This window comes from Populus euphratica, unplaced genomic scaffold (genome assembly GCF_000495115.2).
Source record: "Populus euphratica unplaced genomic scaffold, PopEup_1.0 scaffold6.1, whole genome shotgun sequence".
In the NCBI taxonomy this organism is placed as follows: Eukaryota; Viridiplantae; Streptophyta; class Magnoliopsida; order Malpighiales; family Salicaceae; genus Populus; species Populus euphratica.
Genome location: NW_011499849.1, coordinates 681697 through 705183, shown reverse-complemented (window position 1 = coordinate 705183; position 23487 = coordinate 681697). Strand labels below are relative to the sequence as shown.

At 29.9% G+C, this 23487-nt stretch overlaps 2 protein-coding genes across 2 annotated transcripts; both read left to right on the top strand.

The window, feature by feature from the left end:
* Window positions 1–3045: 3045 nt before the first annotated feature.
* LOC105120403 (protein TRANSPARENT TESTA 12-like) lies at window positions 3046–6538 on the top strand. Its single transcript, XM_011018577.1, has 8 exons — window positions 3046–3455; window positions 3551–4092; window positions 4777–4863; window positions 5042–5098; window positions 5295–5533; window positions 5672–5790; window positions 6031–6120; window positions 6219–6538. Exons 1-8 carry the CDS (start codon window positions 3171–3173, stop codon window positions 6276–6278), a joined length of 1479 nt encoding a protein of 492 aa, XP_011016879.1. The 5' UTR covers window positions 3046–3170; the 3' UTR covers window positions 6279–6538.
* A 3478-nt stretch (window positions 6539–10016) lies between these two features.
* LOC105120402 (protein TRANSPARENT TESTA 12-like) lies at window positions 10017–13133 on the top strand. The gene is made up of 8 exons (XM_011018576.1): window positions 10017–10389; window positions 10521–11063; window positions 11527–11613; window positions 11706–11762; window positions 12057–12295; window positions 12465–12583; window positions 12785–12874; window positions 12965–13133. Exons 1-8 carry the CDS (start codon window positions 10043–10045, stop codon window positions 12998–13000), a joined length of 1518 nt encoding a protein of 505 aa, XP_011016878.1. The 5' UTR covers window positions 10017–10042; the 3' UTR covers window positions 13001–13133.
* Window positions 13134–23487: the final 10354 nt, after the last annotated feature.

Sequence of the window (23487 nt, the reverse complement as noted above, 5' to 3'; positions counted from 1 at the left end):
TATTATAACTTTCATATGAAAATAAATTAAATATATATAATAAAAAAAAAATTCTTTGATTTTTCTCCACTATAATAGTAGTTATAACATAGACAAACATCTGCAAACAACTCTTTACTTGTATTATTAAAAAAAAATAATAAATCATTTATCAGACAAGTATATCCCAGTCGGGAGGCTCTTAGTTGGGCTTTTTTAAGTGGGTCATGTATATTTAGTCGCATAAATTTATGCATTTAGTCTATTTTTTTAATTTAAATTATTATTATTATTTTTATTTTAAAAAAGATATCTATTATCATATATTTAAATAGAAAAATATATTCTCATTTTAATATATTTTCTTCTCATAGTTAAAAAAAATATATAAAAAATATTAAGTTAATAGAAAAACAATATAAAAAACACAAATCGCATTATGACATTAAACATGATTCTACCGGTAGGAGATAAAGTTGCCGACATGTGTGGACAATAATATTTAAATGTGCGGAGCATGTTAAATTCTGTAGGTTGATTAATTAATGCTCAGAATGGACAGATAAGTTTATTTTAAAATAAAATAAAATAAAACCTTTTGATTTACAAACAAAACATGGCCGATCAGAATCAGTCTGCACTGTACACTAAATTTTACAAGGCCAACCATCGCCTGTTTGCTTCCGGACAATGTACTTTCGTTTCGCCGGGCACCTTTATGTTAGGATGTCCTTTCGGAATAACAAAAGATATTTTTCTACGCGATCCTACGGGTCATTTTTTTATTTATTTTAAAAAAAGGTTTTATAATTAAAATTTATATTTATATAAAAATAATGATTTAAATTCTATAAAAAATAATTTTTACCATATTAATGATTTTTTATCTATTCATGTATTTTTTTTATTAGCACCATGTTTTTTAAATAAAAAATAACAACAATAAAAATAAAAATCCTTAAAAAATCCAGTTATCTAAAACAGGCAGGGAAAATACATCTCTCTAATCAAAATTCTATTTCCTTTTTAATATATTTATTTTTTATTTTAATATATATTTTTAATTAGAAACATTATTTTTTAATAAAAAAATTATAATAATCTCAAAATCAAGTTGTAACAAAGGAATATTAAAATACAAACTTCGTATTCTATATGTGAATGAAGAAAATAACTAATTAATGGGATTAAATTATCTATGAAAATATATTAGAAATAACAAAAATAAAAATTTGTTTTTGTTAGATATTCATGAGCATGTTTTTAATTTCTTTTGCTACTAGATGTATAATAATTAAAAATAATAATTATTAATGTTACTATAAACCTTTGATGTTGTTTAAAAATTGTGAAAAAATTAAATAATAATTTAAATTGTTAAATGAAATGCAGTATCTTGCTAAAATCTTTCCACTCTTCGAGTTTTTTTTTTTTTTTCAGGTTTAGGTTATAATTGACGTGGCTGAAATCGTTGGTTGTAGACTTGAAAAATGACGAATTATGTCAAGCTTAATATTAATTAAAATGATCAATTTTTACAATTTAAAGTTTAAGGAGGACACGTATTTTTAACACTCTAAACTGACGAATCTCGTCAAGTTAGCCAGTAATTATTTGACATCTTAGAACTAGTGCAGATGATCAGTAATAAAATTTGTTAAGTTCAAATGACAATTAGTGGTGTTTTGTCAACTTTCATATTAATCAATTAACGTGGTTACACTTGTCAGCCACGAGATACTTTAAAAAAAATAAGATGACCGAATTTTTTTAATATCTGATAATATCATGAAAAATATATTTAAATATTTAGTTATATTATAAAAAATAAGTTAAATACAAATTATTAATATTTTTTAAAAATTTATTAAAATAATGAATGAGAAATCTTACATATTAAAAAATTAAATGAAAATAAAATTTAAAATAAATCTAATTTTATAAATTATTTCAAATTAAATAAATAATAATTAAAATAACAGAAATCAAATTAAAAAATTAAAAATTTAAAAAATGATGAAATTTAAAAAAATAATAAATTATTTTAAATAAAATAAATAACAATCAAAATAATAATGATCAAATCTGTTAGATAAAAAATTTTAATTAAAAAATAATAAGATAAAAAAATAAAAATTATAAAAATAAAAATAAAAATTAAATCAAATTAAATTATAAGAGATAAATTTTTTTTAAAAAATTAAAATAAAATATATAACAATCAAAAGTTTAAAAATCAAATTTGATATTATTAATAAATAATATGATATTTTCAATTAAAATATTTTTTGTTTAAAATAAAAAATATTTTTAAAAAAATTATGTTAATTTGTTTGATTGAAAATTATTTTTGATTGGCTAATTTTTTAATGAAAAATAAATATATATTTTTTTTAAAATCATTTATAAAAAAATATTTTCCATGAAATAAATAATATTTTAAGATTGATGATGTAAAATTCTAGAAGACAATTTAGTAAATATGTAAAAAGATATTTTTTTTAAATGAAGATCTTAAATAAAATCTATTAATTAATAATTAAAATGCAGTAGAATTGTTAAAGACATACCGTTTGGTAAACTGACGTTTCCAAATTCCCAGCCACCAACGTAAGACGTTCGGTGACATGCGTATGAAATGACGTCACTGAAAAAATCATAGTATACCATACCAGTAGAATTAGTTTCTGTAGAAAATTACGATTAAAACAGCTGCGTCCCCCGAGAGCATATTTACATTTCAAAAGCTGTCACCTAAAAGCATTTAGAGTTGGTATTTCGCACAGTGGTGCAAGGAATTTTTTTAATATTTTTTTATTCTGAATTAATTTTTATGATATTTTTTTAAATTTGATATTAAAAATAAAAAATATTTAAAAAAACACAATTTTAAAAAATAAAATTGATAATGATTTTTTAAATAATGAAGATATATATATATATATATAGCTCCAACGCTAGAAATAATTTGGTGAACAGTAACCTGGACCTCCAGTAACAGGCAGTCCAAAATAATATGCCCATATTTTTTATAATTCTAACGTGCATTTGGACACCGTTTCCTGACTGAGCTAGATTTGGGTGAGAACTTCTTCTATTTATACCATTTCTTGCTTGCCATCTTTCTCCCCAGCGCTCTCTCTAGTTTTCTCAAAAGTCGCGAAGAAAAATAGAGGTGCATTTTTTCTTTAATGGGCACAATCAACAGAAATGGTGATGATCTCCATGATACCTTGTTACCAGATGATCCAGTCAACTACGATGTCGGTCAAGAAAATCAAGACCCGCTTGCATCTAGAGTCTGGACTGAGACAAAGAAGCTATGGGTAATCGTTGGGCCTGCTATCTTCAGCAGGGTGGCCACTTTCTCCATGAACATCATCACCCAAGCTTTCGCTGGCCATCTTGGTGATGTTGAACTTGCTGCAATCTCCATAGCCAATACTGTTATTGTTGGCTTCAATTTTGGACTGCTGGTATGCTATAGGAAATTTCGCTTTCAATCTTGCACCTTTTCCCTTTTTCCTTTCTATTGTCTAAACTTCTTAAGGTGGTTTTGAAAAAAAAACAGCTAGGAATGGCAAGCGCTTTAGAGACTTTATGTGGGCAAGCTTTTGGTGCAAAAAGATACCATATGTTGGGAATTTACATGCAAAGATCATGGATTGTTCTATTCTTCTGTTGTTTCTTGCTCTTGCCATTTTACGTTTTTGCCGCTCCACTTCTTAAATTCTTAGGCCAGCCCGATGACGTCGCAGAGCAGTCAGGATTGGTGGCTTTATGGTTGATACCGCTACACTTTAGCTTTGCATTTCAGTTCCCGTTGCAGAGGTTCTTACAGAGCCAGCTAAAGAATCAAGTGATAGCCTGGATTTCTTTGGCGAGTCTAGGGGTCAATGTGTTGACGAGTTGGCTCCTTGTTTATGTGCTTGATTTTGGAGTTATTGGTGCTGCAATTGCTTTGGATATATCTTGGTGGGTTATAGTTATTGGATTGTTCGTATATACTTCTTGTGGTTGGTGTCCTTCTACTTGGACTGGGTTTTCGGCACAAGCCTTTTCTGGCCTCTGGGAATTTGTCAAGCTATCTGCTGCTTCTGGAGTCATGCTTTGGTATCTTCTTCTCACCCTCAAAATTCCCTTGCTTCTGTCTAATTAAAGTGGATGTGGTTATAAAGAAAAATCTAATTAAAATGAAAGAAAGTAATCAATTAACTTTCAAAGGACTGTTTCTCTAAGAGAGATAAGGTAAGGTTAAAATACATGTTGTCAACAAATTGCAGCTGACTGGTATCGGTGTGTGCTCCCTTCAAGAAGCATGGAGTCCAAACATCTCTTGTGAAATAAAAAAGAAGAAGCATATTTTAATATTTAGAGGCGGCGGAAAAAGAAGGGATGAGGTTTAGTTCGTTGATGAACTAAGAATAGATTTATCAAATTCTCTTAATCTTTTTCTAATAGGTCGGTTCTTGCGTTGGATCCTTTGGTAGTTGCCAATGATCTTGGGCTTAAGTCTTGTTGGGCTTCTTCTTTGGAGAATGAACTAGTCAGATGCTTATATGTCTATTCATTAGCTAACCCATTTGTTTCCTTTTTCTTTTTCCACACGCTTCATTTCTTTTGCCATATCCTGTCATCAAATTATTGTTGATGTTGTTTTTTTTTTAAATGATTAGCCATATATGAACAGAGAATCTTGTATTGTATGATTTATTTGTTTGAGCAGCATTGCTCATAATTAAATAGAAAAAAGAAGAAAATAATAACTTGCTCTTTGTATCTGGCTTTGGTACGCAGCCTGGAGAATTGGTACTACAGAATACTAATATTAATGACAGGGTACTTGGAGAACGCAACGCTTGCTGTGGATGCCTTGTCAGTCTGGTAAGAGACTTGAACGATCGATGTTGTTTTTTAAGTGTTCTATCTCTTCTTAATTTCTCGGTATCATAAACCCTCTTTTACTTGCTACATTCTTATTGTGAAAGAATAACATGCGCGCCTCTGTAAAATACTTATTATGATCTCCACTTTAATTTGTATTTCTGATTGAAATTTGCAGCATGAGTATTAATGGGTGGGAGATCATGATTCCTTTGGCCTTCTTCGCAGCTACAGGGTAATTTCCTGATCTTTTGAACATAATTCAGTAATTATAAATTTTGAGGTTATAAAGAGAAGAAGATGCACTCCTTGTATTTGGGTTTGGGGTCAGTTAGACACAGTGCTATTTAAGCTATCACTTCAAGAAATGATTCGTATATTTCTGTCTTCTTGTTGAATTTACAACCATGAAAAGCTCGTCAAATTTGCAGAGTACGGGTGTCTAATGAGTTAGGAGCTGGAAATGGCAAGGGAGCAAAATTTGCAACTATAGTATCCGTGGTGCAATCATCTATAGTTGGACTTATATTTTGCGTAATTATCGTGTTACTACACGACAAGATTGCATTAATATTCACCTCTAGCTCCAGCGTTATCCAGGAGGTTGATAACCTCGCCTTTCTTCTGGCCATTACTATTCTTCTTAACAGCGTTCAACCAGTTTTATCAGGTAATTTTCAAACCCCTCGTCAATTATGACTCCCCCCACACAAAAAAATAAAATAAAAAGAATTGCTGACACATTACCTCAATTCCTGTCCTCTTTCTTTCTAATTCAAATTAATTACCAATTCCTTCACCATGGCAGGAGTTGCGGTAGGAGCAGGATGGCAAGCATTGGTTGCGTATGTAAACCTTGGCTGCTACTACATTATTGGGCTCCCACTTGGATTTCTAATGGGATGGGTCTTCAAGTTGGGTGTTAAGGTGAGTTAACTGCCTTCAATTAAATTTATTCCGATCAAAAAAGCTTTTTTTCAAGCAATATGGACTGAATATCTCAAGCCTTGAGTACCTTGCAAGGAGCGCTTACAACAATATGGATTTGAATATCTCAAGCAGTCATTTCATCAAATCTCGTTTTTCTCATCTGTGCAATCGAGAGATTGTTAATTCTTTGTTACTAATAGAAGTTTGTTTCTCGGACCGCTGTTGTGGGTATACCAGGGCATCTGGAGTGGGATGATTTTTGGTGGAACAGCCGTTCAAACGGTGATATTGGTCATCATAACCATGAGATCTGACTGGGATAACGAGGTAGGAAGCATTAACTGCCTTCTTTATTACAACTTCCAACTACAATGCATTATTGTTTCTCTTATGATCCTTAACTTGTCAATGCGTTGAATTTGAAGGCGGAAAAGGCACGCATTAATGTAAACAAGTGGTCGCAATCGAAGCCAGATGTTCAATGATAAAGAGACTCAATTTGATAACAGTCCTCGAGGGGTTTATTACGAAGAAGAGGTTTACACAGAAAATTCTTGGAGTAGAAAACTTTTATTATTTAAGCTACATTTCATTGTCTTTAGAGCGGTAAGGTGTTACCCTAATGGTAGCAACCGAGTTTCTTTGTAAGCACATGATTTTGTTTTTTCATTTTTGCATTTCTTACACGCTAAGCAAATTAATATTAATTTTACCAAAAATACAAATAAATTCATTCTTCCATGTTTCTCTTGTGCATATTGGGAATATCTGCATTTGTCTAGTAGAATCCTAGGTGCTTCCAGTCCTAATGAAGTCAAAGCATTAGATCCCTATTTAAAAAACACGGTGATACCAAGCCTGTTAAGGTACGTGAGTGATTAAGGTTGTTTTTTTATGTAAAAATAATATATTTTTTATTTTTAAAAATTAGTTTTGAGATTAAAAATATATATTTTTTTAAAAAAAATTAAATTTTTTTAGAGATGCAAATTGACTCCAGTTTTCAAACAATTTTTAAAATTGAAATCATTGCCTCAAAATACGTGATATATGCTAATCTCAGAAAAATATGAAATCCATGAAAAAAATCCTATCTCTTGCCTTTACTTCTTCACCAAATCCTCAAGGATTCTATATTGCCTTTTCTTTTTATGACTGGCGGTCTGCTTTAAAAATGTTACATAGGCTTCACACACACTGTTTAAAGCTTCTCAATGGACCAGAATGAAGAAGAATGCCAATCAAATGTGAATGATTTCAGAAATTCAATAGTGAAAGCGAAACGCAGTTTGCATTCATTCTTGTATGCTTGTTTGTTTTTGTATTTTAAAAATATTTTTGAAAAAATTAAATTTCGACCAACTCCCTGTACACATGTTTGCGTTCCATCTGTAATGGAGTTATTTCCAGCATAAAAATGCTGATGAGAATGTTGGAGAGATATAGGAGGTAGGCATGAAATAGTCTCAAATTCAACGAAATGATGAAATCTACAGTCCATGGGAGTAATGGGCTGATAGAACTTGAATTTGGACTCTGGAGAATCCAAGACAGGCAACAAATACAATAAATTCAGCAACATAGGATCCATGACAATTACACAACAGTAGCGAGTTGCTCTGACAATTATAATCATGGTTTCACAGGAAAAATGATTGTCCAGTTCTTGGGGCCATGATAGCTGGAAGATCATGAGATCATGTGGTAAAATTACCCACAAAATCCATGGTAACTTGGAGAAGAAAATACCCCACTATTTTCTAAAGTATAGGAATAGTAGTTTTATATTTTATCAGCTATATAAATAGACCGAAGAGCCTTCATCGTGTAAGAAGAGCCTTCATCGTGTAAGAAATGTTAGCTTGGGTGTATAGTATGGTAATTTTGTATATATTATGCAAGTTTTGAATATAGCACGTAATTTGTGTATTTTTTTATTGTTGATATTAATAAAAGTTAAGATTGGTTTCTATAATAATTTGTGTTTGTATATGTTGTATTTTCTACTTGTGTGTTTCACTTATTTTATAATAGAAAGAAGAGAGTATGAGAAAACCTACAGGTATATTTAATTGCTAGTCAAACACGAGTATATAAAAAGAAGGTAGCCTGAGGCTAGCGATTGGGCTGCTGCATAGAGGTTGAAAATTTTTGAAGTGAAATCAACCATGCGACGCCATTCATCTGCTGGTTAGCCTATAGGCTTCATCCTTCCATGTCCTTGATGGGAATTTTTAGATATCTATCATGTATTTATTAATTAATTCATTAACTTTTCCTTAAAAATTTAAATGCGGTAATGATTATTTTTAAAAATATATAAAAATAATATATTTTTAATATCAGAATATAAAAATGATCTGAAAATATAAAAAATATTAATTTAAAATTAAAAAATTAAATTTTTAAAAAATATTTTTAAAATTCTTTGCCACTCTAAAGAAAATAAATAAATAAATAATATGTGGTATTGTTGGATTTCAAAAAGCTATTAATATGAAATTCTGAAATTTATGTTTGAGAAAAAAAACATTGTTAATTTTTTTATACAGAATTGAATAAAAGAGGTGCATCTTAATTAGTTATAATTTGTCCCTACAATTATTTCTCGAGAAAAAAACAAAAAGAGGAGCCTTGTCCCTATTATATCCATGGAAAAAGAAACCATCTTCAACGTGACTGGAGCGGAGTAGGATCCAGATTGCAAGAAAAGTTCGCGAATGTAAACCAGGGCTGCGCTTATGGACGGGTCTTAACTCTTAAGGTATGTTTTCAAGTTCAGAAGCAATGGGCCGGCTGATGTGGCCCATGTTAGATTTTATGGTAGTTAGCTATTGCCCAGCCTGAGACCATGTTCATGACACTTTTGATCCGCATGGTCCTGAACCCACTCAATCTTGGAATGCCGTGTTTGATTTTCTGTTATCAAAATATTTTTAAAAAGTTTATCATTTTTTATTTTAAATAAATATATTTTAAATTATTTTTATATGTTGATATTAAAAATAATTTTTTAAAAATAAAAAAATATTATTTTAATATGTTTTAGAATACAAAACTCTTTAATAAATAATCATTATCATATTTTCCAAACAGAATTTAAATTTATGTTTATGTTATTAATAATTTGACAAACACAGAATTACTTTTTATCCTAAATCAAAATCCTCTCTCTTGTTTTTTCAATGTTCTAACACATTTTTATGCCAACTGCGTATATGTTGTCCAAAAAGTTACTAAAAAATAAAGAAGTGAAAAAAAATGTTTAGTTTATAAACATATTTTGCAATAAAAAAGAAAAAAAAACTAATATGCTGATATAATAGGTAGACCCCTGTAGCTAAACCTGCAGTGTCCTTCCGACCTGCTTCTGTTGCTGCTCAAAATGGTGTTTTACATCCAAAAACCACCGTCTCCGTCGCAAAATTTGCTTGTCATGGCAGAGAAGTTTAGACGGGCTTCCAGTGGTTTTTCGTTCGAGCAGGATAAACAAGTGCCTCCAGCTTCAACAACATAAGCCATTACAGATCCATGTACCTTCCTTCTAGCAACAAGTGCCTCCAGTTTTATTTAATATATTTTTAGTATTTTTTTTATTTTTATTAACATGAATAATCATTTAATTAAATAAAAAAATATTTTAAAAAATGAAGTTGCTAAATATAGCTAATTAAATATTTTAATTTTAATTTCTTAATCTGACTTAATTACTTAGATGTGTATATAAATATTTTGATTTATATATTGAGTTTTTTATATCAAAAAATACATTATAAAATATTCATATTTATTTTTTTAATAAAAAAATTATCCGCCTGTAACAAAAATATGGGCCCAATAACCAGTCTTAGCTATATGTCAAATGTGTTCATTGAAGTGGTTTAATTGGAAATTCTTGGTCCTTAGTTATCATAAATAGTAGTCGCTAAATTGAAAACTTCTTTACAATTAGATCATTGCATGTCAAAAACTTATAATCTGTACATGCGTCAAATAAATAAAAAGATGCATAGAATGATAATATGTAAATGAGATAATGTTCAGAATTAAGGTTTGTATATACATATATATATATATATAAACGGACCATAAACGTAAATGAGTAAAATATTTCCAATACCCATTCCCATACTCATTTGCCACCTTTACCTCCATGTGTCCTCAAGCCTATAAAATCAATGCCCAGATGCCCTTTCACTTGATTGCCATTTGCCAACCAAATCAACATATAACAGCAAATTTACTAACCATGATACTTCTTCTTATTTATACGTCCAGCAAACTCTCTCCCTCAGAAGCAAATAAGAACCCAGATTACATTGCATTTTTTTTCCTTTCGATGGGGAGTGTTGACACAGATAGTGAACGTAATCAAGCCTTGTATCTCCAAGATCAACATGATCAAGAAAACAAGGACGATCTTGCATCAAGAATCTGGGTTGAAACAAAGAAGCTATGGCAAATTGCAGGGCCTGCCATCTTCAGTCTTATGGCCATGTTCTCCATGAACATGATCACTCAATCTTTTGCTGGTCATCTTGGTGTTGTTGAGCTCGCCGCTATCTCCATATCGAATACCGTTATTGTTGGCTTCAATTATGGACTCCTGGTGCGATATTATTTGATTTTCATTTTCTATCTCCAAATTAAACTAACCAACTTCTTTTCTATTTTTCTTTTTTCCATTATATGCTCTAATCTTCTTTAGGGGATGTTTTCGCATTTTAGTTAGGAATGTCAAGTGCTTTGGGGACACTTTGTGGGCAAGCTTTTGGGGCTGAAAGATACCATATGTTGGGCATCTACATGCAAAGATCCTGGGTTGTTCTGTTTTTGTGTTGTTTCTTGCTTTCGCCATTTTACGTTTTTGCCACTCCACTTCTCAAACGTCTAGGTCAGGCTGATGAAGTGGCAAAGATGGCGGGAGCGGTGGCTTTATGGTTGATACCTTTGCACTTTAGCTTTGCATTTCTGTTCCCCTTGCGAACGTTCTTGCAGAGCCAGCTAAAGAATCGCGTGACTGCCTGGGTTTCCTTGGTGAGCTTGGGGATTAATGCCTTGACAAGTTGGCTCTTCGTTTACGAGCTCCATTTCGGGGTTGTTGGCGTGGCTATTGCTTTGGATATATCCTGGTGGGCTTTAACACTTGGGTTGTTCGTTTACTGTTCTTGTGGTCGGTGCCCTTCTACTTGGACTGGGTTTTCCGTCCAAGCCTTTTCTGGGCTATGGGAATTTGTCAAGCTCTCTGTCGCTTCTGGGGTCATGCTCTGGTATGGAGTCCTGCCTCCTCCACATTCCCTTTATTCTTGCCGAATACCTTAATCAGAATGACTTTTTTTCTTTTAAAAAATATCTTCCAAATCTTGATACGGTTATAATTTGTTAATATTTTTTTTAGAAAAAAAAAACACAGTGATATACATTATCGTTCTTGTTGAGCAAGGTCAATTACATGGAGCCTTATGTTTTGAGGGGTAGTCAAAATGGTTGGTGCGTGTTTGCATCCAGCTAAAAAAGTGAAGATCACTAATTCATCAGGTGGATATAGTTCGTGAACTGAAGCAACAAATTTCTTTTTTTACCCATTTATAATACATATTTGAGCAAAATATCATATACAAAGGCAAATAATATTGTTATTTTGTTTTTCCACGCTCTACCAAGAACGTTAACTAAGCAGCAAATTTAATACAGTTAAACCATGAATTTACATCTAGCTCTTATTTGCTGCAGCTTGGAGAATTGGTACTATAGAATACTTATAATAATGACTGGGCACTTGAAAAACTCGACACTTGCTGTGGATGCTCTCTCAGTTTGGTAAGAGGCGGTTTTTCCTTTGCTGTCTTTGCAGTTGTTATTAGCTCGCGATTCTGTAAGCCTTGCCTTAACCAAGGATTAAAAATTTGCAGCATGGGTACTCTTGGGTGGGAACTCATGATTCCTCTGGCCTTCTTTGCAGCTGCAGGGTACTATTTTGAACCTCCTTTTCTTACCTGTAATATCCTAGAACACATTATGTAGTCAGTATGTGTGGCGGCATGGCCATGTTAGTGTTTTAATTCGAGTTCAAATAATGTCACTACCTTATCGAGTTGATGTCCATAAATCTTACGAGATTGCATCAGAAGTCCATTCCTGTAAACACTTTGAATACATTTGAACTCCTAAATCAGGCATTTAGAGCTGCTTTTGTTGGTTATATAATCTAGTAGCTAGCTATTCTTGATCTTACACTCAGAAATCTATCATCAATTTTGCAGCGTGAGAGTGTCCAATGAATTAGGAGCTGGGAATAGTAAAGCAGCAAAATTTGCAACAATGGTTTCAGTGGCACAAACAACTATAACTGGACTTGTGTTGTGTGTGCTTATCATGCTATTAAAGAACAAGATTGCTTTGGCATTCACTTCTGACGCTGATGTTATCCATGAGGTTGACAGCCTCTCGCCCCTCTTAGCAATTAGTATTCTCCTTAATAATGTTCAACCGGTTCTGTCAGGTGATTTCGAGATTCCCAGTTAATTAATTATAACTAAACAATATTCAACAACAACAACAACAACAATAATAATAAAAACTGTTAATTCTGTGCTATCGCTATAGAGGAGCTGGTTGTCCCTTCCGATTTCCTCTCTATCTATTAAAAGAAACCGCCTTCGCCGTGACAGGAGTGGCCGTAGGATCAGGGTCGCAAACAAAGATCGCGTATGTAAATCTTGGCTGCTACTACTTTATTGGGCTCCCTCTTGGATTTCTTATGGGATGGGTCTTCAAGTTGGGTATTAAGGTAAGGTTCCAAAGTTGGGATCTCTTTTACTTCCATGACTTTCCTTTCATCTATTCTGCAGGAGATAATAGCTAGCAGAACATAGAGTCGTCTACTTTTCCGATTGACAATTGGGGTTTGCAGAAAAAACAAGCGACATTTTTACAAGATAACGGCCAATAAAAAAGGAGTTTTCTAATTATTATTTTTTTGATGTACCAGGGCATCTGGTGCGGGATGATTCTTGGTGGCACTTTTACTCAAACTGTTACCTTGGCCATCATAACGATGAAATTTAACTGGGATAAAGAGGTAGAACTTTATACTGATGAATGATGCTGTACAGCTTCAACATGAATTCATATGTCTTTTACTCGCAAGTTTTGAGAAATTTATTTGCAGGCTGAAAAGGCTCGGAATCGCGTGGACAAATGGTAAAAACCCAGGCTAATGGGATGATTGCAGCCCAAACGGATGCGCTCCTTGTTATGTTAATTGTCAAAAACAAATTGTAATATTAATTATCGAAGAAAATTGAATGATCATGGTGTTTTCTTCTACACTGTAGCTCGATGTTGGATGGGAAATAGTTCATCTACAATGCTTTTGGCTTCTTTTTTTCATCCTGTTTTATGCCTGTGATATATATGTTAAAACAATACACACACAATCTTTATCTCTCGAGTTTGTTTTTGTTTTTGAAAGAGAGATAATTACCGGTGTTTTAAAACCCAACCTGGCCCGACAGGTTGACCCGGGATCCAGCCAACTCGAGGCTGGAACCAGGCCGGATTGATAAAAAAATAAGATGAGTCATGGCCCGGCCGACCAGGCAGGTCAACCCGTCGACCTGGCTGACCCGGCAAAACCTGGTTAAAAACCTGGTTGCAACCCGTTAACTTTTATTTATTTTTTTACTAAAATGATGTCGTTTTGAATTTTTTTAAAAATAGAAATTGACCTGGCTGATTCAATTAAAACTCGGTGACCCGGTCAAAACCCGGAACCCGAATTTTAGACCGGACCGAGTTTAAAAACTATGATAATTATAAATATTTATATGAATAAAGTACAAATTTTTTTATTTTGAATGTCTTTAATCAAACATCAAACCCGTTCTCGTCTCTTTTTTTTAATAAAAAAACTATTAATCAAACACTGAAATAAAAAAGGTTTTTGAAGAGAAAAAACAGGCTTCTTGTTTTATTTTTATTTTCTTAATAATTTTAATAACAACTTGACCGGGCTTCCCTAGCCTAGAACGAATGGGCAAAGCTCTTTGAGCCTAGGCGTCGTCCTGAGCGAGGCAGCTTGGCATCATTTTTATTTTTATTTATTTTTTAATTTTATAAAATTAACTTTTTTTATAAAAACTAATATAAATAAAAAAATCTTTATTGTGCATTTAATTAAATAAATTAAAAATTATATATACCAATAAATAAATAAAAATATTAATGTGTATATTCAACTTGCCTACCTACACCTGCAAGTTGGATATTTTTTTCCTAACATGAATTATTAATATGATTCTTAACCATGAATAAAAAATGTAACTGTAAATTAAAAAATTAATATCTATATATAATAAGATATAGCAAAAAATATATATATTAATAAAATCATGTAAGATCTCAAGCTTATTTTTAACATAATAAAAAAAATATGCTAATATTGCAATTGCTAGATTAAAACACTATTTTTTTAGATTTTATGTAATGTTTAAAAAAAAAGTTTAAAGAAGAAAACAAAAATAAATTACAAAAGAATGACGACGAGAACAAAAACAATGATATAAATAATTCAAGTGTAGAGTGATAAATATTTTGAATGTAAAGAAAAAATAATAATATTTTTTCCAAAAAAATGTAAATATTAAGTTTATTAAGAGCTTAACTTCATAATTGTTTTATGATTTATTTTTTATAAGGTTATCCCACACTTATGATTTAGATCACAAGTTTAGTGAGTTGACTCGAGATTTTTTCATTTTTCTAATTCATTTTTTTTAATTTTATCTTTTAATATTGGATTAGTTGAAAATTAGGCTTTGTTTTTTATTTCAATTTAGAGTTATTGTTATTTCATGACTTGGGTTACATATTTGATGGGTTAATCCTGGTTGATTCGAGTTGTTTTTTTGTATTTTTAATTGATTTTTTTAATTTAATTTTTAACATTAGATTGATTCAGAATTAAAATTCATAATTTGTTTTAATTTTATTTTTATTGTATTATCATGGTCTCATAATCCAGATTATGAGTTTGATAGGTTAACCTAAATTGACTTAGGTTATTTTTTTAATGGATTATTTTCAGTTCTTTGATACTAAGTTTATCAAAAATTGAGTTTTATAATTTTTTTGTTTTTTACTATGGGGTTATCATGATCTTGTGATTTAGTATGCAAATTGAAATTTTAACTTAAATTGATAAAAACTAATTTAATATGTTACTGTCTCAGTATTTATTAAAAAACCTCATATTAAATGTATATTTTGCATCAAATCCTGTTTTTTTCTATTATTTGAATTGTCATTGAATCTGTCAAAATAATTGGGTTACATTAAATTAATTTCCACACAATTTAAGTTTTTATTCTACAAGAAAAGATATCAACAATGCTCATACATTGTTTTATATTAAAAAATAAATAATTTAACCTATAACTATAATGTAGCATGAATCAATAGCCTAGATAGATATATTTATAAACTTAATATTTAAGGACTCAGAGAGTATCATTTTAGAAAACCAATGGAATATTCAAATGAAATTAAGGGACCATAATAACATCTAATGTTTGAAAAATACCTGCAATAGATTTAAGAAATGCAGAATGTGATGGTGACCAAGTGGTAAAGACTTGGGACTAAGGGGTTTGCTTCCTCTATGATCTCATGTTCGAGTCCTTGGTTGCTCATATGATGGTCATTGTAGGCTTACATGGTCGTTAACTTCAGGGCCCGTGGGATTAGTCGTGGTGCGTGCAAGCTGACCCAGATATCCACGTTAATTTTTTTTTTTTAAAAAAAAAAAAATGCAGAATGTGAATTTCTCTAGTGTGATAATCTATAATGGGAGAAGCTTTATCACTTTAATTTTTTTTTCATTTATCATCGTTTTTCTATACTTATTTTAACTATCATTAAATCAAATAAAAATATTTTCTTAAACCAGACTTACAACATCGTGCACGAGTCTATATGCTAATTAAAAAAAACTATAAGAGAGTGAGAAATTATTGTGCAAGACATGTATTTATCTACGTGTAGTTTGATAAAAACTAATTTAATATGTTACTGTATCAGTATTTATTAAAAAATCTCATATTAAATGTATAGTTTGCATCAAATCCTGTTTTTTCCTATTATTTGAATTGCCATTGAATCTATCAAAATAATTGAGTTACATTAAATTAATTTCTACGCAATTTAAGTTTTTATTCTACAAGAAAAGATATCAACAATGCTCATACATTGTTTTATATTAAAAAATAAATAATTTAACCTATAACTATAATGTAGCATGAATCAATAGCCTAGATAGATATATTTATAAACTTAATATTTAAGGACTCAGAGAGTATCATTTTAGAAAACCAATGGAATATTCAAATGAAATTAAGGGACCATAATAACATCTAATGTTTGAAAAATACCTGCAATAGATTTAAGAAATGCAGAATGTGATGGAGACCAAGTGGTAAAGACTTGGGACTAAGGGGTTTGCTTCCTCTATGATCTCATGTTCGAGTCCTTGGTTGCTCATATGATGGTCATTGTAGGCTTACATGGTCGTTAACTTCAGGGCCCGTGGGATTAGTCGTGGGGCGTGCAAGCTGACCCAGTTATCCACGTTAATTTTTTTTTTTTAAAAAAAAAAAAATGCAGAATGTGAATTTCTCTAGTGTGATAATCTATAATGGGAGAAGCTTTATCACTTTAATTTTTTTTTTCATTTATCATCGTTTTTCTATACTTATTTTAACTATCATTAAATCAAATAAAAATATTTTCTTAAACCAGACTTACAACATCGTGCACGAGTCTATATGCTAATTAAAAAAAACTATAAGAGAGTGAGAAATTATTGTGCAAGACATGTATTTATCTACGTGTAGTGTAACAAGACATGTTAATTCCCCCCCCCCTGTACGGTCCTCTCTCTTCTGCTTCCTCTCTCGAGCAGTTGGGCCTTTGGACCAGACTAGTAGCTTGGACAAGCTACTGTCTTTGTTGTCACGCCTCTGGCCCAAGAAAATTAACTGGACAGCATTATTCATTTTGTTTTAAACCTTGGGCCTTTTAGCCGATCAGTAACAATGCCCTTTTTTTTAAAAAAAAGAAAAACTTAAAACACTGATTGGTCATAGAAATTTTCATATGAAAAGGAGTGGTGAGAAGTTTAACCTTTTTCAAGGAAGCATAATCTAATTATTAATAAAGGATATTTCATTAAACTTCGACTGTTGGATTTATCTTAAATCAATGGCTGAAAATTTATGTAAAATATTTTATTTTATATTGAAAGTTATTGGAAAAGTGCCACACTTTCACCTGTATTTGTACTAACTAGGCAAATTAAGTTATGTAAAAAACATTTGTCCAAAATTTAACCTTTGTCTGTAAACTTATTTTAAAGAATAAAAAATTTCACAACGCCCAGATAAAGATTTGAAAAATATTTAATCCTTAAAATTGTCGAATATGTTTAAAAAAAGAAAATTGTAATATTTTAATGGTTTAAGAGTGATATTGAGTCATTATATGATATTTTTTAGAAAAAAATATAAAACATTATCAAATATTTTAATGGCTGAGCATTTTTCAAAAATAGTTTTTATTTAAGAAAATTAAATGTTTATGGTCTGGAAAAGTATCAAAAGTTTTTGGTTTATGAAAAATAAATTATTTTCTCCTTATTTTTTTAATTTTTTAATGATCGAGTATCTTCGGATTATTTTGTTCATTAAAATTATTTTAAAAAATAATTATTTTTTCATTCAAGAGAAATATTAAAAAATCTCAATGCAAGCAAGAAATGAAATGATGGAACGAGCTAATTATATTGATGGGCTGAGGAGCAAAGAAACCCGTCCATTCTCTTTAGAATTAGGGTGTCTAAGCCGACAACAGTCCATGCGGACATCTCCAGCCCATTTTTAAGCCCATAGAATTCCGTGCCTACCATCATTTAGCCCAATTACAAGAATAGATAATCAAGCCCAATAAACTAAACTAAATCAGGCCTGGATGTAACAATAAAACGATCGATATCTCATATTACATTATTTTTATTTTATTTTATATTGAACAGTCAATTCACTAGATAACTAAAAAAAATATAAATATCTAAAAAATTTATCCAATAAATAATAGTATAATTCTACCCGTGAGTTATAGTGATCACCTATTAGATCTCTTTAGTTTTTTTTTAATTTTAAATTATTTTGCTTTAATAACGAGAACAGATATATCATTGCAGTTTTTATAAATTATGTTCACGTGCACTGCTAATTTATTAAAGGAATAATAACTCCTCCTTTTCCAAGACATGGTAGAAGGAATTAGGGATGTTAGCTTTACTTTATTGGTTTTTGTCTTATTCAATTTAAAAATTGTTTATATACAGCTAAAATTTTATAAATTATGTTTTTTTTTTTTAATTCAAGCCGAGGGTGTAAAAAAGGGAGATGGGGTGGTGGGTGAGGGGTTCACTTGACGCCGCCCCCGCCCTCACTTGATTTTTCAAAGTTTTTATCATATTTTAAGGAGTCTTAATTTTTAAGCTTTACTTTATTGGTTTTTGTCTTATTTAATTTAAAAATTGTTTATATACAGCTAAAATTTTATAAATTATGTTATTTTTTTTTAATTCAAGCCGAGGGTGTAAAAAAGGGAGATGCGGTGGTGGGTGAGGGGTTCACTTGACGCCGCCCCCGCCCTCACTTGATTTTTCAAAGTTTTTATCTTATTTTAAGGAGTCTTAATTTTTATTTTGTGATATAGTATGTGGATTTTATCTCATGATTTGTAAAATATTTTTATAATTTTATGTATGGATTTAAATTTTAAATTTTATTTTATGGTTTTGTGATTTACAGGTAGAGATATAGTTTTATTTTAAATTTATATTTTGTTTTTTTTAAATAAAAAAAATCCGGTTAGGTACCTGCTATGGAGAAATTCTCCACCTCTATAGAAATTTAAATAAACAAGATTGTAAGCTAGTGGGAAAAAAAGTGAATGCAATACATTATTATTCTTTAATCGTGATTGAAAATTCGATATGAATTATATTTTTTTGTTAAAAAATATTTTTTTATATTTTTAAATTATTTTGATATGTTAATATTAAAAATAATATTTTAAAAATAAAAAATATTATTTTAATATATTTTCAAATAAAAAATACCACAAACAATTAATACTACTACCCTACCCTTCCAGACAGATTCATTATAGGAATTCCTCCTTCGTCCTCAAGCTATAGTGTACGAAAAGCACGTTTGCTTTTTATTTTTTCAAAGGCACTTTAGCAATTTTACTATATTAAAAAAAAAAGCAAAAAAACCAAGTTGTGCCTGGTTAATTGAATAATGACTAATGAGTCATTGGAAAAAACCAAATTACCCCTAACATTATATTAAAGCCATTAGATTTTTTGCAAGGGTAAAACAATAATTGCATTGAATCAATGGATAGTAAATTAAGAACATGTGCATAATAAATCTGCTTTCCATTTTAGTTTTTTTTGGTTATCGTCCAACTTGTGAGCGGTCCAAGAGATTGTTACGTGTCTGGCATAAGGAGCTCTTATTGTCTTTGACAGCGGGAAAGCAAAAATAGCTTTAAATTTAAGAGGAGGGTATTTTTTGTATGATACGGCACTGACTACCACCTCTATACTTGCAATCAAATCAAAATCCGACACGAGTTTAGTCGATCCAAAAGTATTTGAGGTTGTTGTTCTAACTAAAATAAGATTTTAATATAAAGTAATGATAAATCCATGGAAGTTTTAGATCTAAAAGTATTTATTTTAAGGCATGTAAATTATTAGTATTGAATTCATTTTGAGAGAAGGAATTGGTTTTTTTTTATTTTATTTACAAGAAATATTAACTAAAATAAGATTTTAATATAAAGTAACGATAAATCCATGCAAGCTCTAGATCTAAAAGTATTTATTTTTAAGGTATGTAAATTATTAGTATTGAATTCATCTTGAGAGAAGGAATTGATTTTTTATTTTATTTACAAGAAATAAAATTTTTAATTTAAGCTTTTAAAAATAAGAAGATCTTCTAAACCAAGACAAAACCTTGGTGGTGGATTTTTAACCCTCGAGTGGTTTTTAATTATTTGTTAAAGCCTTGAGCTTATTCCTCTTAATTCTAGATTAATATAACTTTTCTTTCATCTGGTTTTAAATTAACACTCTATAATTACTGAAGTCCCATAAGATTTTTACTTGTTTTCTTAATCAAAGATTTGGTTTGATACCATAGTTACCCATAACTTCCTTGTTTTTTTTAAAAAAAAAAACTTTGAAATAGGTTTTTGATGTGAAAATCTGACATATTAATATATTTGTTTGCTAAGAAAAGAGAAGTAAATATTCAACCAGAAAATAATGGAAAAGTAGGGTATAAGGCCTCGGCTCTCGGTGCATAAGGTTCTGAGAATTAGGTTTGAATTTGCTTTTAAAAAACCTATTTTTTACTTGAATTTAAATTTATTATAAAATAATTTTTTAGTTTTTAAATTTTTTTTAGTCCATTAGCTTTTTCAGCCGTTGCCCTTGAATGAACAGTTTGAACAATAACCTTACATTTGCTAGACAATTTATTTTCAACGGTAAATAACCGAACAATTTTTTTTTAAAAAAAAGTAAATCTAGTTTCTAAGGCATAAACCTATTATGTTTTTATTCTTCCACCTATCCTATTTTTATTTATATAAAGTTTATTTATATACTTATATCATAATTTTTTTAATTATTTATAAATTTTATACTTATACAAACACTAAAATTTAAAAGCTAGTATGATATAACTAGGTGTTGAGCTTAATAATATATAAATCTAGTGATTTGTTAAATCCATTAGTATTAAGCTCAACTAGATATTAAATCCAAGCATATATAAGTCTAAAGAGTTTTTAATTTTAATATTTTTAAGTTTAGTTAGGTGTTAATTCCAAGCATGTACGAACAAATTATCAAATCTATTATTTTCAGGCTTAGTTAAAAATTGAGTCTAAATATAAGAAACTTTAGTAATATTACAATGATTCATATTGGATTACAAGTTTGATTGAGTAAGAAATATTTTTTTTTTGTTATATAGAAAGATGTTTTAATACTATAAGAGAATAATTACTTTTTAATAATTTTCTTTTACTAAATGATAAGAATGATTAGTTATAAAGATTTACTAGGTCCTTGAAAAAGGAGAGGGTTTGTAATCATTTTATTTTGAATACTTTTTTTTTAAATATTTATATTTTTAAATTTCATCTTTTAAAAAAAGAGAATTAACCATTAAAGAGTCTTCAAACCTAAATTTTTATTTTTATAGGCACCAACCACCAATTATATTAGCCATATAGACATTAGGTATTGGGCTACCAGCCACCTTGATGAAGAAAAATAAATTAATATACTAAAAATTAGAAGCTTAACAGATGATGCGCAACACATAAGTCTTGATGGTAGGCTGATAGGATACTTTGAAACCATATCAGTAGCATGGGCTCCAGTCTAATACTATCTAGTACACTATTCGAGTAATGTCTTCAAGTTCCATTACTGTTCAAATATTTCGAGTGGGTCATACAATCGCTAAATTGAAGAAGGAAAGGAATAAAGTTAGTGTTAACTTGCAATTATCAGAGTCAAGACCTCAACATCAAAGTCGCTAGTGCTTTAATGACATGATATGTATATATGCATTAGGCTTACTCACGCTAAGATTCTTAATCTCAACTCAATAAAACAAAATGTTCTCCGGACAATATCCAATCTTTTGCTCGCAAAGCGAAAGAAGGAAAAGAAAAGGGATGATACCTCTCCATAAAAGCTATACATTATTATCAAGCAAAGACGAAGGAGAAGCTGCGTATTTCACATCACAAGAACGACAATGAATCCGAGTTTTTATCCTTTTCAGTGTGAATTATGAAGCCAGGATTGCCAGACTCGGCCCCCCTAGCGTGTGTTTTTACTTTCCACCCCCATGGGTTAGCCTATCGCGCACCGGCAGGGCCTATTATTGACGTGGCTCGCTTCCATTGGTGTAAGCAGCCACTTTCAATGAATATGGTCTCAGCCTATAAATATTGCATGCAAACCTGGTTATGAGAATCTAATTCTGAAGGTTGGCATCGAGTGTATTTAACGAAGGAATACTATGAAACAAACAATAAACAGGTTCCCGGGATTTCAGGTCTCTATGTCTCCGCGTTTCCTTGATTAAGTCAACAATCCTAATTTCTGAAGCGGCTACGGTGATTAGAATATGATAATAGTTATTTTTTAAAAATATATTAAAATAATATTTTTTATATATTTTAAAAATAATTTTTAATATTAATATATTAAAATGATTTGAAAATATATAAAAATTTTAATTTTAAACAATTAATTTTTCAAAACAAAAAAATTAATTTTAAACAATTAATTTTTCAAAATATAGCTATTTAATTATGCTAGATCTCTGATCCCTGGCTTAACACTCATAATAGCACACTTGATTAATACATTAGCTGACTGGTTGATGGATACAATTTTTGACAGCATGCACAGCGCTCACACATGCTACGATTATAATTAAGTAGGTTCGTACCATTATAGGTTAGTGTGGACGATGAGTTGTGAGATTAAGCCTAGATTAGACATTGCTGGGTGCAATTCCAGCAGTATCGTAGGAGACAAAGCCTGGATTAGACACGAAAGGTTGTGGTTTAGTTCTGTCATCATCATTGACGATTCACCCTATCTGTTGAAATACATTTTTTATTCACTCTCGTGCATCACAACTAAAATTCTTGGAAAAGCTTTCAGGCTCCTTGTACTGTTTATATTTTTTTTCCTTTTCAATTCAGCTATTTTTTCATTTTTTTAAATTTTATTATTGAATTTTTTAACATTCATTTGAATTATCTTTGAACTAGCAGCTAGGTAGAATAAATCATCTCAAAGTAATTTTTTTATAATTTTAAATAGTGAAGTTGATATATTTTTTAATATTATTTTTTCTCTTAATTTCAATCTCAAACTATTTTTACAAGTAAATTAATCAAATCAACTACATCATATTTAATTAATTTTTATATAATTTAATTTTAAATCTGAATTAAATAAGAAGTTGGATTAGAATGATTTTTTTTATCAATTTCATCATCTTTATATAATTTAATTTTAAATTTGAATTAGATAAGAAGTTGGATTGGAATGATTTTTTTTTATCAATTTCATCATTTTTTCTAATAATTTCATCATTAGATTTTTCTACTAAAATGAAGTCTAATCAATTTTCTAAAAAATAAATAAAACTAAATTTATTTAAATAAAAGCTAATTAATAGCTAAATCTAAATATTAGATCAGACAACAAATCATGAACTACAAGAAATAAAATGGGCATGCATACAAAGCAAGAAAAAAAATGAAACTAGCCTACCAACAGAAGGATGTTAATTAATTAAAAAATATAAATAAATTAAATTACACTACTTATTTAATTGAAGATTAAACAATATAAGAGATTAAACTATATTATGATAAATAACTTTTCTCTTTTAATATTTTTTAGTGTAGTATTATAAGATTTACTCGATGATTAGTTGGTATAATATCTTGAATTACTTATCATTTTATGCAAACCAAACCAATAATATTTGTATAGTTCCTTTTTATAGA